Source organism: Hypanus sabinus, chromosome 3, assembly GCF_030144855.1.
Source record: "Hypanus sabinus isolate sHypSab1 chromosome 3, sHypSab1.hap1, whole genome shotgun sequence".
In the NCBI taxonomy this organism is placed as follows: domain Eukaryota; kingdom Metazoa; phylum Chordata; class Chondrichthyes; order Myliobatiformes; family Dasyatidae; genus Hypanus; species Hypanus sabinus.
Genome location: NC_082708.1, coordinates 145,358,306 through 145,377,477, shown reverse-complemented (window position 1 = coordinate 145,377,477; position 19,172 = coordinate 145,358,306). Strand labels below are relative to the sequence as shown.

General features: G+C 42.8%; 1 protein-coding gene across 1 annotated transcript; it reads right to left on the bottom strand.

Moving 5' to 3' along the window:
* Positions 1 to 1,574: 1,574 nt before the first annotated feature.
* LOC132391737 (exosome complex component RRP40-like) lies at positions 1,575 to 13,547 on the bottom strand. Its single transcript, XM_059965296.1, has 4 exons — positions 13,290 to 13,547; positions 4,243 to 4,392; positions 1,904 to 2,055; positions 1,575 to 1,821 (listed from the first exon to the last, which is right to left on the bottom strand). The coding sequence occupies exons 1-4, from the start codon at positions 13,491 to 13,493 to the stop codon at positions 1,614 to 1,616; spliced, it is 714 nt and encodes a 237-aa protein (XP_059821279.1). The 5' UTR covers positions 13,494 to 13,547; the 3' UTR covers positions 1,575 to 1,613.
* Positions 13,548 to 19,172: the final 5,625 nt, after the last annotated feature.

Here is a 19,172-nt window from a genome sequence, read left to right as displayed (position 1 = left end):
ACATGATGACTCCGGACTTGTAGGCTCTAGAGTTCAGAAGAATGGGGGTGTGGGGGGAATGTCATTAATACCTACCAAATATTTCAAGGTCGATAGAATTGGCACAAAAAAGACATTTCCTATAGTGGGGGGGTGTTTAGGAACTGAGGGCACAGCTTTTGAATAGAAGGATGTCCCTACAGAATAGAGAAAATGAGGAATTCTTGATTAGTAAGGGGGTAAAGGTTACGGGGGAAGGCAGGAGTATGCTGTTGAGGGGGATAATAAATTAGCCATAATGAATGGAGAAGACTCGGTGGGCCAAATGGTCTAATCCTGCTATGCCATGGTCTTCTCTAGCAATACAGTGACATACACAACAACAACTTTACATATATAGACTCCCAGAATTCTAGCTCTCCCAGTCACTGAACTGAGATTATCCTTGTTTTTTAATATCCACATAGATATTCTATACACATAGCTTTGTGCAAAAACTTTATATATTTTTTACAGTATGCACCAGACATTATACATGCAATGTAAAAGGGAAAGCCGACAAATTAAGAACTGCTCAACAATGACCATGTGCTATGCCATGTGGAGACTCTCCGATCAACAGGCTGTTTCCAAGGTTACACACCAGGACAGATATCAGCTGCTACAGGACAATCATCAACTTGGTGAAAAACAATTTTTGGTTTGACTGAAACTTCTTGGTTCTTGGAAATGGCGAGATGCCTGTACAGGAATACTACCAATTAGCAGGTTCAAGCTGCATGAAGTGCATGTTGAGGAATGAACTGAAGCTTGGTTAAAGCACCCTGGGGAAGGACCATAGTTTTGAGTCCTTTTGCTATCAGACATGGAGAGGCAGAGGGAGGTGGGGAAGCATATGAAACACTGGAAGAGTGTATCACTACGGCAGGCCACAGCATTGTTTTATTATAAGTGTTAACACCACACAGTGCATTGATCACAAGATACTAAGAAATCTTGATACTAAGAAAAACATTGTTTTTCTTACTGTACAAATATTTTGTTATAAAAGGTCATTTAAAACAAAAGTGAAGATTAATCTCCAAATGCACTGATTAAGATTCAATATAGTTTACCAAAAGTGAAATCTACATGTGAAAAACCAAAGCATTTACTTGCATTTAATATACCTTTCACAAAGCATTACTTAAACTGTGCACTGCAGAAATAAAATTGTTACATTCAGAACTATAGCATTCTAATTCTATAATCTGTCAACTTCCCAAATGCTACAGGATTGATTGGTACAATTAAAACAGGAAGCTCACAACTTAATTCTGAACATTCAAAAAATGAAACCTTACCTTTGCCGCATTTTAAAATGAAACACTCATCATTGTACATCAAGGTTCTTCAGTAAATTTCTCAATTAAACCTTCAAGAAGCTTGTCTAGTTTGCACTAATTTTATCACCGTAGCACAGCTTGAATAGATGCTGTCAGTCCACTATGTTGTTGTCAGTTATTGTGATAACTGGTTGAGAATTCAAGTACATTGCAGAAATAAGTCAGATCTGACCATCAACAAATGGAGTAATTAAAATATTCAGGCAGGGCCAAAATACAAATGCTTTTATTTAATCAGAAATGACAGATTTACGGCACATTCTCAGACAATTTTTTGAAAGTTTGTTTTCTTTGCTCCGAGGTCATGTTTTCACAGCTTTCTAGTATATTGGCTACAAGTAAAGTATGCTTAAGTGTTCTGGCTTTTACCCATATTCGTCCATTCATTCCAATGACTATCTCAAAAGGGTACAATTCTCCAAGGTTCTTGATGACTTCACAGTTTGGAGAAAGGAGCCTGAAATCAATAATTAAACAAAATATAAATCAGATAACTGTGACAGTGAAGCGCTCAGCATATTCACAATTTAGTAACTTACTTGCGTGCAACGCTCAGTGAGACTTTAAATAATAATCCATCAGGACCAATCACTCCCATTCCATTGGATCGTCCGCAGCTATCAATGCAAACCAGTTCCGGTTCCATATCTTTATTGGCCACAACAAACTGCGCAAAGATAAGATCTCCTACCTACAAACAGAGGTGAAGTCAGAAGAGTAACAGTGAATCAGAAAGCTACAAATTCCCAGTCATTAATTTGTGCAATATATCAATTATAATTTTAATTGAAATTAGGTTATCATCACCGAGGCACAAAAGAAAAATCTCTTGCATACTATTCATACAGATCATTACACAGTGCATTGTAGTACTTAGTGTAACAAAAATAGGATGCAGAATTAAATTGTAAAAGCTACCAAGGAAGTGCAGTGCAGGTATACAGTAAGTGTAACAAAGTAGAATGAGGTCAAGAATCCATCTTATTGTACTAGGGAAACATTGAATTGCATTCTAATAGCAGGATGGAAGCTGTCCTTGAGCCCGTTGGGACGTGCTTTCAGGTTGCATTTTCTGCTTGATGGAGCAGGGGAGAAGACTGAATGATCAGGGTGGCTGGGATCTTCGATTTTGATGGCTACTTCACTGAGGTAGCAAGAATGATGGATACGCTGAGCTGTATCCTCAAGTCTCTGCAATTTCTTCTGGCGGGCAGAGCAGGTGACATAGCAAACCATGCTTTATAATGTGCATTAGTCACCGAAAGTGAACCAACTGTAACTTATACACGTCAGCCAGCCTCAGTATTTCCTACTGAATGTCTGATCCTTTGGCAGAGTCTTGGGCTGCTGTTTACAAGTAGACATTCAAAGCAGTCTACATTATTGCCCTTTAAAAAACCAAATGGGGTCTTGACTGTGGAGCGGATGATCACGGGGCGAGTTGGAGGTAGTTCCTTGCGGACACAGTGCGCCAGTTTTTAAAAACGAGCGGAGCCTGTGAGGCTTGTCAGTTGAATAGCGAGCAGCCAGAGATTGTTTTGCATTTGGGCACTAATGACATGGATAGAAAGGGGGAAAAGGTCTTATACAGCGAATATAGGGAGCTGAGGAAGAGGCTGAAGAGCAGGACTTCCAAGGTAGTACCCTCTGGATCACTCGCAGTCCCAGATGCTAGTCAAGGCAGGAACAGAATGGCAGTACAGATGAATGAGTGGCTGAGGAAGTAAAACAGGAGGCAGAGTTTCAGATTTCTGGATCATTAGGGTCTCTTCTGAGAAATGACAACCTGAACAAAAAGGACAGGTTAAACTTGAACAGAGGGGATCCAATACACTTGCGGGCAGGTTTCCTAGATCTGCTAGGGAGGGTATAAACTAAGTTGGTAGGGAGATGGGAACTGGAGTGATAAGGTTGAGGCAGTTGGTATACAAGTTGATGCAGCGAGACTGAGGAAGGACAGGCAGATAACAAGGCAAAATTACAGTCAGTGGGATGAGTTGAAGTACAACATGGGTGTAGACATCAGAAAGTGTGAACAATACAGGACTGAAAATGTTATATTTGAATACAAAAAAAAAGTAGATTATCTTGTAGTGCAGTTAGAGATTAGCAGATGTGACATTATGGGCATCAGTAAGTCCTGGCTGTAAGAGCTTGATAGGTTCTTGGTTAGTCAGGGCATCAAACGTTAAGGGAAAGCAGGAGAATGGGGTTAATGAATCAGCCATGATGGAATGCCGGATCAGACTTGATGGGCCAAGAGGTATTTTTAAAAATTATTTTTTAAACTTAACAAAACTGTGCAGAGTAGGCCCTTCGATTCCATCAAGCCATGCTGCCCCAGCAAACCTGATTAACTCTAGCCTAATCATGGAACAATTTACAATGACCAATTAACCAACCCAGTATGGAGCACCCAGAGAAACTATGCATTCCACGGGGAAGACGTACAGATTCTCATAAAATGGCACTGGAATTGAACTCCATGCTCCAGAAGGCCTGAACTGTAATAGCTATGTCACTGTGGTGCCTCCATTCTGCTCCTATGTCTTAAGGGCTTTGTGTTGAATAGCGACAGTGATAGAATATTTGCATAGTAAAAAGTCTTCCAAAAATTTCCACTATACAGGCTTACACTGCTGATGCTGGGTCATCTGTCCAAGCTGACAAAAGTAGTGGGAGTATTTAGCATTAAACTTAAAATATATTACTATAGGAATTTGATTTTTATTAATAATTATAATTTGTGAAGACTAGATAATTATTAAACACAGCTCATGTTCATCATTAGTCTAGCGCTCAAGATATATGCAGTAAAAATCTTAAGGCTGTTATTCAATCTGGTCTGTCTTTAAAGGGTAAGAAAAGCAATACTTACTTGTACATTTGGTCGGTTTCGTTTTGTAGCTCCTTCAAATGCTAAATAAGATAATGAGGCTTGTTCGCTTCCTCCGACATCAACTTTAAATATATCACCAGATTTTGTGGTCACAATTCCTATTACATATTCACCTTTAGTTGGTACATACTGGTTAGAGGAGGTAAAAAAGAAAATAATTCATATCTTTTCCAAGAGGAATGTGTTCTATAAACATTTGTAAATTTCAAACATAAATATACACTATCAAGATCAAACATTATTTTTGTATATCCAGGAACAATAGTCCTTTTTTTGTAAAATTGTAATTAAAAATGAGCATATCTCTTGGAGTCTCTGCTTAGACAGTAGAAAGTTCTGCTTGAACAGCTACAGAACCTGTGCTTCTGTACAATCGTAGCTTGACATATGCACACACAAGTATGCACAGGTGCGATGTAAAGCCTAATTGCAGCAGCATCACAGGCATATGGCATCATACAAGCAGCATTCACACGAAAAACTAAACAATTTTTACAAGAATGAACAATTGTACAAAAAGTACATAAGAACACTCATAACAGAAAACAGTGATTTGGCAGATTCCTCTTTTATGCTGATAAATCAGGTGGTTTGAGCTGACTAAGCTTTAGTACCATATCTGTTCTTTAGGTCCTGAATTTTGGACATGAGCAAAGTTGCTGAATTTTTCAACAGCTTCACTAAGGCACGTACATTATAATGAATGTTAAAAAGCCAATTAAATACAGTATTAAAAAGTCTAGGGTGGTAAGGAGCTGTAGGGGAAATGTTTGGTAGCAGACTAAGATTAATTCCTTTGCTTTTCATTATTACTTCAGATATGCTTTCGACAAGGCTCATTGGAGACAAGGGGGTAAAAGCCAACATTCACTCCTTATCACAGAGACTCTAAGCTGAAGACATCCACGGATGAATTAGCAAGTTGATAGCAGTACATGAAGTGCCTGCAAAGTCATAATTTTTCAGTAATTGGAAGAAGGTTGTCAGATGGAATATGTAGGAAAATGCAATATACATTTCTTTGAAAGGAAGAATGAAAGGGAAATTATTTAAATTGAGTGAAGCGAAAGACTTTGGATACAAGAGGATTTGTGATGTCTAGTGCAGGAATCTCAAAGCAAGGTATGTAAGTACATTAAGTAATTACAGAGACATATGGAATATTGGCAAGGAGTATTACAAGGCATTTACAAGGAATATAAGAATTTACAAGCAGCAAGAATTTATTTAACTTGATGGTCTTGCAGTATTACATTCTGATTTGGTCACAAAAAAAGGTGCTGAATCAGAGGGACATTAGGATCACTTGTCCTTTGTTTCACGGGATCCTGGTTAACCCCTTCCGTACTGGATGCAATGTTCCATGGGAGCCTGGTTAACCCCTTCTGTACTGGATGCAGCAATTCAAATCAATGGGTTTACTATACACCATCAGGATAGATCTATAGAGTCTCTGAAAAGCAGAGGTGGAACAGTATGCCTCATGATCAACTCTCCTTGGTGCACAAATATACCAGTACTGTCCCAATTCTGCTCACCAGACCTGGAATAACTAGCAGTAAAGTGTCATCCTTTTTACCTACTGCGGTTGATTTCCAGGATCATTTTGGTAGAAGTATACATTGCACTTCAGACCAATATCAGTCACGCTTTAAATAATCTGAGCTACGGGAAAAGAAAAATCACTACGTAATTACCATCAACAGATCACTTGCAATACTAGAGGAAAAAACATACTGGACTATTATTACACCACCATCAAGAATGCCTACCGTGCTATTCCACACCCTCACTTTGGGAAATCTGATCACCTGACTGTACTTCTACTCCGAGTATAGGCAGAGAATGAAGACTGAGAACCAAGAAGGTATGAACAAGGGAAGCACAGGAGCAATTACAGGACTGCTTTGATTCAGTGGACTGGACTGTATTCATCTTCAAACCTGGATGAGTATGTTGTAGTTGTTACAGACTTCGTTAAAACCTGTCTGGATGAGTGTGTGCCTACAAAGGCTTACTGTACCTTCTCAATCAAAAGTCGTGGATGAACCAGGAGGTACATCGTCTGCTGAAGGCTAGATCTGTGGCATTCAAGTCTGATGACCCAGGCCTGTACCAGAAAACTAGGAATGATTGGCAGAGGGATATATCAAGGGTGAAGAGACAATTTTGAACGAGGCTGGAGGCAACATCAGATGTACGACAACTCTGGCAGGGTTGCAAGACATTACTTCCTACAAAGCAAAACCCAATAGCATGAATGGCAGCGATGAGTTCATCTGGTAATCAAGCAATGCCTTCTATGCCCGCTTTGAAAGGGAGAATATAATTACAGCTGTAAAGATTCCTGCTGCACCTGATAACTCTGATCTGTCTCACAGGTCGATGTTAGGGTGTCTTTAAAGAGGGTGAACCCTCGCAAAGTGGAAGGTCCCAATGGAGTACCTGGTAATGCTCTGAAAACCTGCCAACTAACTGGCGGGAGTATTCAAAGACATTTTCAATGCCTCACTGTTACAGGCAGAATTTCCCATTTGCTTCAAAAAGGCAACAATTATACCAGTGCCCAAGAAGAATAATGTGAGCTGCCTTAATAACTATCGCCTGGTAGCCCTCACATCTACAGTGATGAAAGCTTTGAGAGGTTGGTCATGACTAGACTGAACTCTTGCCTCAGCAAGGACATGGACTCATTGCAGTTTGCCTATCGCCACAAAAGGTCAACGGCAGATGCAATCTCAATAGCTCTTCACACAGCTTTAGACCACCTGGACAACACAAACACCTATGTCAGGATGCTGTTCAACGACTATAGCTCAGCATTTAATACCATCCTTCCCACAATCCTGATTGAGAAGTTACAGAACTTGAGCCTCTGTACCTCCCTCTGCAACTGGATCCCCAACTGGAAGACCCCAATCTGTGCAGATTGGTGATAACATCTCCCCCTTACTGACAATCAACACTAGTGCACCTCAGGGGTGTGTGCTTAGCCCACTGCTCTACACTCTATATACACATGTCAGTGTGGATAGGCATTGCTCAAATACCATCTGTAAATTTGCTGATGATACAACTATTGTTGGTAGAATCTCAGATGGTGACAAGAGGGTGTTCAGGAGCGAGATATTCCAACTAGTGGAGTGGTGTCACAGCAACAACCTGGCACTCAATGTCAGTAAGACGAAAGAGTTAGTTGTGGATTTCAGGAAGGGTAAGACGAAGGAACACATACCAATCCTCAGAGAGATCAGAAGTGGAGAGTGGGCAGTTTCAAGTTTCTGGGTGTCAAGATCTGTGAAGGTCTAACCTGGTCCCAACGTTTCAATGCAGTTATAAAGAAGGCAAGGCAGCAAGTATACTTCATTACGAGATTGAAGAGATTTGATATGTCATCAAATACACTCAAAAACTTCTACAGCTGCACTGTGGAGAGCATTCTGACAGGCTGCATTACTGTCTGGTATGGAGGTGGAGGTGGTACTGCACAGGACCAAAAGAAGCTGCAGAGGGTTGTAAATCTAGTCAGCTCCATCTTGGGTACTAGCCTACAGAGTACCCAAGACATCTTCAAGGAGCAGTGATTCAGAAAGTCAGCATCCATTATTAAGGACCTTCCGCACCCAGGGCATGCCTTTTTCTCACTGTTACCAGAAGCCAGAAGGTGTATACTCAGCGATTCAGGGATTGCTTCTTCCCCTCTGCCATCTGAATCCTAAATGGATATTGAACCCTTGAACACTACCTCACTTTTTTGATATATATTATTTCTGCTTCTTTTAATGCATTCAATATACATATACTGTAATTGATTTACTTATTTATTACTATTATTTTTCTTCTATATTATGTATTGCATTGAACTATTGCTGTTAAGTTAACAAATTTCACGACACATGCCAGTATAATAAACCTGATTCTGAATATACTTGCATTGGAGGCAATGAAAAGGTTCACCTGTTTGATTTGTAGATGGAAGGAAAGAAATTTGAAGAGAGGTTGAGCATTTACTCATTGGAATTTAGAATAACCCTGATGGGAATTGCAGAATGGATTCAAACAAGACATTTCCACTAGTTTATCAATACACGGTATAATTTAAAGAATAAGGGTCTATAGGTGTCTCCCCCCCACCTTACAAAGGTAGAGCATTCCTATGAAACCTCACTTAAGCTGAAACGACATAAAGCGAAGAACCATTAATTAATGAGAAAAATTTTCGTAAAAGTGAAGATGCTCTTTGTAATACAAAAAACAGGTTATTAATGTAGGTCTTTTGTAAAAGCAAAGTGGCATAAAGTGAACGTTCGTAAAACAGGGGACACGTATTTAACAGTGGTGAGGGTTATAATTTGTTGGAATTATCTACCTCAGCTTAGGAGGCAGAGTCATTAAATATGTTCATGGGAGAGGTCAATAAACATTTGCACTATCAGGAATTTAAAGGAAGATTGAGGAAAAAGTGTGTTGACACCAAGATTAGATTGATTAAATGGACAAATAAACTCAAAGACTGGACTAATCAACCTGTAACCATGCTTCTTGTTTTAATTAAAAATTGTGACCAAACTATGAAAAGACAACATGCAGGAAACTTGCTCACGTTTAATGCATTTGCCCCCAACATTCAGAAAGTATTTTTAAAATCAACAATGAAGTAAGCAACACACAAAAAATGCTGGAGGAACTCAGCAAGCCAGGCAGCATCTATGGAAAACAGTACAGTCAATGCTTGAGGCCAAGACAGGACTGAATGGGGAAAAAAAGGTGAGGAATCAGGGTTAGAAGGGAGGGGAGAAAGAAACACAAGGTGACTGGTGAAACTGCAAGGGGGTGAAGTAAAAGCTGGGAATTTGATTGGTGAAAGAGATACAGGGCTGGAGAAAGGGGAATCTAAGAGGAGAGAACAGAAGGCTACGGAAGAAAGAAAAAGGGGAGGAACACCAAAGGGAGTCAATGGACAGGCAAGGAAATAAGGCGAGAGAAGGTAAGAGGGTAATAATACCAGAAGTCCAAGAAGTCAATGATCATGCCCTCAGGTTGGAGGATACCCAGACAGAATACAAGTTCCTAGCTCTTTACTTCACCCTCCCCCCCGTTTCACCTAGCACTTTGCACTTCTTCCTTCTAACTCTAACGCATCTTTTTCCCTTCCTCTATTCTTTTCCACAGATGCTGCCTGGCCTGCCGAGTTCCTCCAGTATTTTGTGTGTTACTTGGATTTCCAGCATCTGCTGAATTTCTCTTGATAATAATGAAGTGGGTTTGAGCAGTAGTGCAAGGAATAGTAGTGGAAGTTAATTTAATTCTAGCTATCAAAAAGGAGCTGGATAAATGTGATGTGCAGTGCTACATGGTGTAGGAGTGGGAGCAGCTGTATTTCTTTTGGTCGTTACAAATGACAGGTTGCTTGGCAGTGCTGCACCTGCTGCAATATGAATAGGCTAAGTGAATGGAGAAAGCCATGGCAGATAGAAAACATGTAATCAGTTTGATCAATTAAAACACATTTTCTGATGAGATTCAAAACGTAGCCAGGGGCCCCAAGTAACTTTGTACCAATAACCAAAAGTTACTTGTACAACAGGAAATTAAGAAGCAAGATGAAATCCTGTACAACAGTAAATTAAAAAGCAAGGTAAAATCATCGGACAAAGTCAGCATGGATTTGTGAAAGGAAAATCATGTCTGACGAATCTTATAGAATTTTTTTAAGATGTAACTAGTAGAGTGGATAGGGATAGAGAGCCAGTGGATGTGGTATATTTAGATTTTCAAAAGGCTTTTGACAAGGTCCCACACAGGAGATTAGCGTGCAAACTTAAAGCACATGATATTGGAGGTATGGTATTGATGTGGATAGAGAATTGGTTGGCAGACAGGAAGCAAAGAGTGGGAGTAAATGGGACCTTTTCAGAATGGCAGGCAGTGACTAGAGGCTCAGTGCTGGGACCCCAGTTGTTTACAATATATATTAATGATTTAGACGAGGGAATTAAATGCAACATCTCCAAGTTTGCAGATGACACGAAGCTGGGCAGCGGTGTTAGCTGTGAGGAGGATGCTAAGAGGATGCAGGGTGACTTGGATAGGTTAGGTGAGTGGGCAAATTCATGGCAGATGTAATTTAATGGGATAAATGTGAGGTTATCCACTTTGGTTGCAAGAACAGGAAAACAGATTATTATCTGAATGGTGGACGATTAGGAAAAGGGGAGATGCAACGAGACCCGGGTGTCATTGTACATCAGTCATTGAAGGTGGGCATGCAGGTACAGCAGACGGTGAAAAAGGCAAATGGTATGTTGGCATTCATAGCAAAAGGATTTGAGTACAGGAGGTTCTACTGCAGTTGTACAAGGCCTTGGTGAGACCGCACCTAGAATATTATGTGCAGTTTTGGTCCCCTAATCTGAGGAAAGACATTCTTGCCACAGAGGGAGTACAAAGAAGGTTCACCAGATTGATTCCTGGGATGGCAGGACTTTCATATGAAGAAAGACTGGATCGACTAGGCCAGGGGTCAGCAACCTTTACCACTGAAAGAGCCACTTGGACCCGTTTCCCACAGAAAAGAAAACACTGGGAGCCGCAAAACCCGTATGACATTTAAAATGAAATAACACTGCATACAACTTTTTGTTTTGCCTTTATGCTATGTATAAACAAACTATAATGTGTTGCATTTATGAAATTGATGAGCTCCTGCAGAGAAAACTAAATTACATTTCTGCATGCAACAAAAGCATTTTGAACTCCGAAAATAAGACGTTGGGTTGAAGGTTACTTTTAAGTAAAATACTCAACGTCTATTTGAGTCCTTCTTGTATTTATGAAAAACGCTAAACTTAAATTTGCCGCCAGCAGCAAACCAAAAATAACGTCAGCCAGCTGTCAACCTGAAAAATAAAAGGACTATTTCACTGAACAATGAAAACATATGAATATACGTAAAATAATAGGCAATTAAAATATTTATCATACTTGGTCAGGTTGACTCACACCTGACAATGCAGTCGTATTCAGTAGGGATGGATCGATGCTTAGGGGAGTGACCGGGAAGGATAATGTGTTTTTTTCCTCTCTGAACTCACAGAAGCGTTTCCCAAACGATGTTTGCATTGCGATGATTGCAGAATGTAAATACTCCGAATTTATCATGTCGTGACCTTGTTTGAACTCTCTCAAATTGGGGAAGTGAGACAATGTGCCTTTCTGTAAATCTCTGGCAAGCACTGTCAACTTGCGCTCGAATGCCAAAACATCCTCCAACATGTGCAGGGCTGTACGTCCTTTCCCCTGAAGAGCTGTGTTCAGCGTGTTCAGGTGCGCTGTCATGTCCACCATGAAGTGTAGCTTTTACAGGCACTCTGGCTGTTCCTGCTCAGGAAAGGTGAGCCCTTTGCTGCCCAGGAAAGTTTTCACTTCTTCCAGACACGCGACAAAGCGTTTCAGCACCTCCCCTCTGGACAGCCAGCGATAAAAACACGTTGTAGCGGTGTGCTACACGCAGTCAGTAAACTGCAGTCAAAGATAGCTTTATTCGAACTAAACAGCCTTGCTTTTAAGCCTCCCTCAACCCGCCCCCCATGGGCGCAGATGCTGCAAAAGACACGTACTCACAAACCCCCGTAGGCTATCTTCCTTAGCCTGAACGCTGGCTAATTGTGAGCCGGTTTGGATGTGTCAGGAAATGGGTCGCCACAACGTCTTATTTAGATTGTACAAGATCACCATAATCTTCAAATTTAGAATTACATTTCAAAAACTAACAAACCAACATAAAATACATTTTAATTAAATACTGACCAATTATTTCCCAAAGCAACAGGGAGCCGCAGCACAGACGTAAAAGAGCCACATGTGGCTTCGGAGCCGTGGGTTGCCGACCCCCGGACTAGGCTTATACTCACTGGAATTTAGAAGATTGAGGGGGGGGATCTTATTGAAACGTGTAAAATTCTAAAGGGATTGGACAGGCTAGATGCAGGAAGATCGTTTCCGATGATGGGGAAGTCCAGAACAAGGGGTCACAGTTTAAGGATAAAGGGGAAGCCTCTTAGGACCAAGATGAGGAAAAACTTCTTCACACAGAGTGGTGAATCTGTGGAATTCTCTGCCACAGGAAACAGTTGAGGCCAGTTCATTGGCTATATTTAAGAGGAAGTTAGATATGGCCCTTGTGGCTAAAGGGATCAGGGGGTATGGAGAGAAAGCAGGTACAGGGTTCTGAGTTGGATGATCAGCCATGATCATACTGAATGGCGGTGCAGGCTCGAAGGGCCGAATGGCCTACTCCTATTTTCTATGTTTCTAAGATGAGTAAAAAATTGCGACATACTACTAAAATCACAATACTTCACATAAGACTGCACTTGGCATACAGTATATTGATTTAGTTTCAACCCAAGGCAGGAATCATTTGTTGTAGTGTGCTCAACAGAAGTTCGTGAAGATTGATATGCACTTCCTCAACTCAGAAGAATAATCTTATTGGAATTAAAATTAGTCAAAAAGTGCACGGGATACAGAGATGTTGCTACATAAGGCTGGGTTGACTAGAACATGGGGAAAGCCTCAAAATAGAGGGTCTGCCACTCAGGGATAATGTCCTTACCCAGAGGACAGAAAACCTTTCTACGCCACAGGGCAATGAAGACTCCCCAAATAAAAGTATTTAAAACACATCGAGCATACTTTTGGTTATGGGGACATAGCCAACACTTTTGAATATTTAAGGTATCGATTATGAATACAGAGGCTTTAAACAGCGAAGATTTTCGTAAATTGCTGACCAGTCTTGAGTGACAGGAAAGCTTACTGATGTTTCTAATGTAGCAGTCGCCAGGAGAGAGAGACTCGAGCCAAGGGCTGAAAGTACCGAACTGGTATAAACATCCATCTCATCCTCAGCACAAGCGAATTAAATATCTCCTACAATTAATTCCTCACAACCCTGGCCTCGGTTCCCCACCGAAACCACATACACCCCCACAACTGGAAGCCGCCTTGGGCAGGTCGCTCACCCGCTTCTGATGCGAATCCACCCAATACATCGAGGGCTCCTTGTGTCTCAGAATTCCCGACTTGCAAGCAGCCAGACCCAGCACGGAGCCCTGCCGCCGCAGGCCAGGCCCGCACAACACCTTAGCGCTGTGCGCAGCCGGGAACGTGAGCACATCCCCGGCCAGCACAACATCGCCCACCGCCTCGGCCGCGCAGCGCGCCATGCTTCCCGTCACCTCAAATCATCACAGGCCTAGCCAATTAGCATCCAGTGACCTCAGGCGGAGCGATGTCATACATGACGCCACAACGTACGTTCCCGACAGCGATTGGCGAGGAGCAGCCCCGCCCCTTGTGGCGTCACGACTGTAGTGAATTTGAGGAATGAACCTGTGAATTTAGGTAATGACTGTCGTTTGTCCTCATTTTGCAGAGCGCTACAAAATAAGAGGCTCTTAAAAATGCTACACATTTCACATGCGAGAAACTTGTGCCGTGCGCTTCCGATCCGCTGCTCCTTCTCGGAGGACACTCATCGTCAATTTAGCTTGAGATTTACACGTTTTTAGGAAAATATATCAATACAATACAATTTATGTGAAACTATACATAAAGACTAAAAACAACCAATGTGCAAAAGAAAACAAATTATGCAAATAAAAAATACCGAGAATGTAAGTTGTGAAGTTCTTGAAATTATAGTTTTTTTTTGTGGTGGCTTTCAATGGTGGTGCCTATGATAGGGTTTTGCCTATGATGAACTGGTCTGTATCCATCACTTTCTGTAGACTTCTGTTCTTAGACATTGGTATCTCCACACCAAGTTTTGATGGAACCAGTTAAGATAGCACCCACTGTGCATCAATAGAAGTTTGTCAAAGCTGTGGAAACTTGGAGCTGGTCCCAGGACCAATCCTCTGATATGATAATGGCAAAGAAGACCCTCTCTACCCGACACCCTAATGATATCATGGACCTCTGGACCCTCCCTCCTGTAGTCAATAGTAAGCTCTTTGGTTTTGTTAATGTTGAGTGAAATGTTGTTTTAGCTCCACTCAGCCATATGTTCAATCTCTCACTGTAGGTTTTCGCAAATAAAACAGCATGAGGCATTTTATGTTTAAGAAAAAAACGCACAACTCATTTATTGAACTCCACAAAACTGAACACAAAGCGCGGTAAAAGCCCTTTACGTAACTACATAATCACGTCAGACCAGTCTCTTAAAGGGAAATCCCAACTCAATGTCAATGGTTGTAAATTATGTACATTTTTCCCAATTGCATTACCTTACACAGCACCCCCCCCCCCCCAATTGTGAGCGAGGCCTGTTGGGTGCAGTGTTCCATGGGTAGAGGAACAGCAGGTGCCTCTGGCTCGTCCAGAGGTTTGTCGACATGTTCATGATCATGTTGTGATCCCAGGCACATGGCACCAGAATACTCCAAATCTTGGTGGGCTGCTTTAAGGTGCTGATAGAAGTATTTTTTTCCCTGTTCCAAACTGAGGAACGGGCTATTGTAAGGGGGCCTAAGGGAATGTTGGTGTGTGTCATTGTGGACGAAACAAACAAGGTGGAATGTAGGTCAACAGGAACCTAAGGGATGATTAGAGGTAGGAATACAACACAGAAATACAACACACAAATCTACAGCATATTACAGGCCCCTCGGCCCACAATCTTGTGCCGACCACAAAATCTATTGTAGAAACTACCTAGAATTTCCACAATGCATATCCCTCTATTTTTCTAAGCTTCTTGTACCTATCTAAGGGTCTTATTAAAAAAAAACCTTATTGTATCCGCTTCCACCACTGCCACCAGCAGTGCATTCCACACACGCACCACTCTCTGTGTGAAAAACTTGCCCCAATATCCCCTCAGTACCTATTTCCAAGCACCTTAAAACTATGCCCCTTCATGTTAGCCATTTCAGCCCTAGAAAAAAGCCTCTGGCTATCCACACGATCAATGCCTCTCATCATCTTATACACCTCCATCACGTCACCTCTCATCCACCATTGCACCAAGGAGAAAAGGCCAAGTTCACTCTGGCCAGGTTCTCAAAAGTTCACCAAACATCCTTGCAAATCTCATTCTGCGCTCTTTCTATAATATCTACCTGTAGTGAGGTAACCATAATTGAACACAGTACACCAAGTGGGATCTGACCAAGATCTTAGATAGCTGTACCATTACCTCACAGCTCTTGAAGTCAATACCACGGTTGCTGAATGACAACGCACCATGTGCCTTCTTAACAAGACTGTCAATCTGCGCATCAGCTTTGACTGTCCAATGGACCCCAAGGTCTCTTTGATTCTCCATACTGCCAAGAGTCTTACTATTAATACTATATTCTGTCTTCAAATTTGAACTACCAAAATGAATAACTTCATACTTATCTGGATTGAACTCCATCTGCTACTTCTCAGCCCAGTTCTGCATCCTATCGATGTCCCGCTGTAACCTCTGACAACCCTCCAGACTACCCACAACACCCCCAATTTTGTGTCATCAGCAACCTTACTAACCCACCCCTCTACTTCCTCATCCAGGTCTTTTATAAAAATCACAAAGTGGAGGAGTCCCAGACAAGATCCCGGCAGAACACCACTGGTCACCGACCTCCATGCAGAATACGCACCATCCACAACCACCGTTTGCCTTCTGTAGGCAAGCCAATTCTGGATCCACAAAGCAAGGCCTCCTTAGATCCCATGTCTCCTTACTTTCTGAATGAGCCTTGCATCAAATGCCTTTCTGAAATCTACATACACTACATCCACTGCTCTACCTTCACCAATGTGTTTTATATCTTCAAAGAAATCAAGGTTCTTAAGCAACGACCTGCCCTTGACAAAGCCATGCTGATTATCCCTAATCAGATTATGTCTCTCCAAATATTCATAAATCCTGCCTCTCAGGACCTCCTTCAACAACTTGCTCACCACTAGAATAAGACTCACTGGTCTATAATTTCCTGGGTTATCTCTACTCCCTTTCTTGAACAAGAGGACAACGTTTGCAATCCTCCAGTCCTCCAGTACTTCTCCTGTCCTTATTGATGATACAAAGTTCATCGGCAGAGGCTCAGCAATTCCCTCCCTCACTTCCCACAGAAGCCTGGGGTATATCTTGTCCAGTCCAATGACTTATCTAACTTAATGCTTTTCAAAAGCACCAGAACATCCTGTTTCTTAATGTCTATATAGGTGCAAAGGAATTGAATTTACTGAGGAGGGTAGAATATTGTTGAGAGGCTGACAATACAGTCATTTTGTAAGGAATAAAATCATGTAGCACTTATAATGGCTGCCCATATACCAATTCAGCCACAGGTGACTGCAGGTTTTTTGGAGCTGTTCTGAGCCCCAGCAGGACCTACAGGTGTGGTGAACTACATATACCTGTCTGGACACGCCCCCCCCCCCCCCACCGCTGACTGCTCCTGTGGCTCCCCCCACAGACCCCAGTATAAAGGCGATTGAGGCCTGAGCCCTGTCCTCAGTCTCCAAGATGTAGTATGGCGGTCAACTACTGCTTGTTCTTTCCTCCAGTCAATAAAAGCCAATATCTCGCCTCACGTCTCAGAGAGTTATTGATGATGCATCAACAGGACACAATCATTTCAACACTCATTGGTCCGAGAAGCCCTCAGAGTAGCCTTCAGGGTGTAGTGAAAATGCTCACACAGGCCATTGGATGTAGCTTAACACCGAGGTTCTGGGCCATTGGAGTGTGGGTGATGCACCGTGCTGTAATGTAGCCTAAAGCCACGGTTCTGGGCCATTGGACTGTGGGTGATGCACCGTGCTGTAATGTAGCCTAACGCCGAGGTTTTGGGCCATTGGACCGTGGGCGATGCACCGTGCTGTAATGTAGCCTAACGCCACGGTTCTGGGCCATTGGACTGTGGGTGATGCACCGTGCTGTAATGTAGCCTAATGCCACGGTTCTGGGCCATTGGACTGTGGGTGATGCACCGTGCTGTAATGTAGCCTAATGCCACGGTTCTGGGCCATTGGACTGTGGGTGATGCACCGTGCTGTAATGTAGCCTAACGCCACGGTTCTGGGCCATTGGACTGTGGGTGATGCACCGTGCTGTAATGTAGCCTAATGCCACGGTTCTGGGCCATTGGACTGTGGGTGATGCACCGTGCTGTAATGTAGCCTAATGCCATGGTTCTGGGCCATTGGACTGTGGGTGATGCACCGTGCTGTAATGTAGCCTAACGTCACGGTTCTGGGCCATTGGACTGTGGGTGATGCACCGTGCTGTAATGTAGCCTAACGTCACGGTTCTGGGCCATTGGACTGTGGGTGATGCACCGTGCTGTAATGTAGCCTAACGCCACGGTTCTGGGCCATTGGACTGTGGGTGATGCACCGTGCTGTAATGTAGCCTAATGCCACGGTTCTGGGCCATTGGACTGTGGGTGATGCACCGTGCTGTAATGTAGCCTAATGCCATGGTTCTGGGCCATTGGACTGTGGGTGATGCACCGTGCTGTAATGTAGCCTAACGTCACGGTTCTGGGCCATTGGACTGTGGGTGATGCACCGTGCTGTAATGTAGCCTAACGTCACGGTTCTGGGCCATTGGACTGTGGGTGATGCACCGTGCTGTAATGTAGCCTAATGCCACGGTTCTGGGCCATTGGACTGTGGGTGATGCACCGTGCTGTAATGTAGCCTAATGCCACGGTTCTGGGCCATTGGACTGTGGGTGATGCACCGTGCTGTAATGTAGCCTAACGCCACGGTTCTGGGCCATCACAAACCAGAGGTCTGATGTGAATTGGGGTCAGCAGTCAGAGGAAATATCAGATGGGGTGCCAAACGAAGCGACCCAGGTTCTGATGAACACCTGAGCCATATCTGCAGTCATCGTCAATGCTAGAGGGATGACTTCTGGCCACCTGGTGGTACGATCCACCACGGTAAGAGGCAAGTGAAACCATGGGGGGGGGGGGGGGGCGGGGGAAGAGGACCAACAAGGTCCATGTTAACATGGTCAAACCGTCATTCAGAGACCTCAAAAGGTGCCAACGGTGTCTAGATATGATGGTTAATTTTTGCCTGAGAATGTCCTTATGTTGGGGACCTTGCAGGCCGGGCTTATTGAGGTAGAGAAAGGAGGAGGAATGCTGCACCCTTGTCCAGCTGAGTGGAGATTGTTACCCATTTTGGCAAGTCCTTCACGGGTGCATGAGCAGGGGGCTGTGCGAACTTGGTCAGGCATTTGCTGTATGAAGAGTTCTTCAAAAATAAAACAGGGATGGTGATTTCCCAGGAGAGACAGCATGAGGTCCATTAGTTCTGACAGCTTAGTGCCGCTGAGACCAGGTAAGGACAGTAACAGTTTGTCCTGCTCAGACTCCGGTAGTCCAAAATTCTGTAAAAGGTGAGTTTTGAGTGATTGGTATTTGTCATGTTCAGGCAAGTGTTCTAGTAAACTCACCACACTTGCGGCCGTGGAGTTTCCAAGTGATGCTACCACATAGTAGAATTCAGTGTTGTCGGCAGTGGCTTCTCACAGCATGAATTGAGCCTCGGCTTGTACAAACCAACCAACGGCATTTTGTTCCCAAAACTCCAGCAGTTTCAAAGCAACTACATTGGCCTACATGCTCAATGACTCTGGAATCGTCTTGGAGCATCGGAATCACTAACGAAGGATTTTGCAAACAAAACAACATAATGCTTTATGTTTAAGAAAAAAAGGTACAATTTATTTATTAAACTCCATAAGACTGAACACAAAGCACAGTAAAAGCCCTTTGCGTAATTACATCATCATGTCAGACCAGCCTCTTAAAGTGAAACCCCAACTCAATGTTGGTGGTTGTGAATTATTTACATTTCCACCAATACTGTTTCCCTACATCACCATCGTT

Bases quoted from the DNA above. Each gene is read 5' to 3' on its own strand.
- LOC132391737 (XM_059965296.1), bottom strand. From the start codon at position 13,493: ATGGCGCGCTGCGCGGCCGAGGCGGTGGGCGATGTTGTGCTGGCCGGG. The intron at 2,056-4,242 runs GTAAGTATTGCT...CTCTGTTTGTAG, and splicing joins GAAACCGACCAAATGTACAA to GTAGGAGATCTTATCTTTGC. The intron at 1,822-1,903 runs GTAAGTTACTAA...TATTGATTTCAG, and splicing joins TCACTGAGCGTTGCACGCAA to GCTCCTTTCTCCAAACTGTG.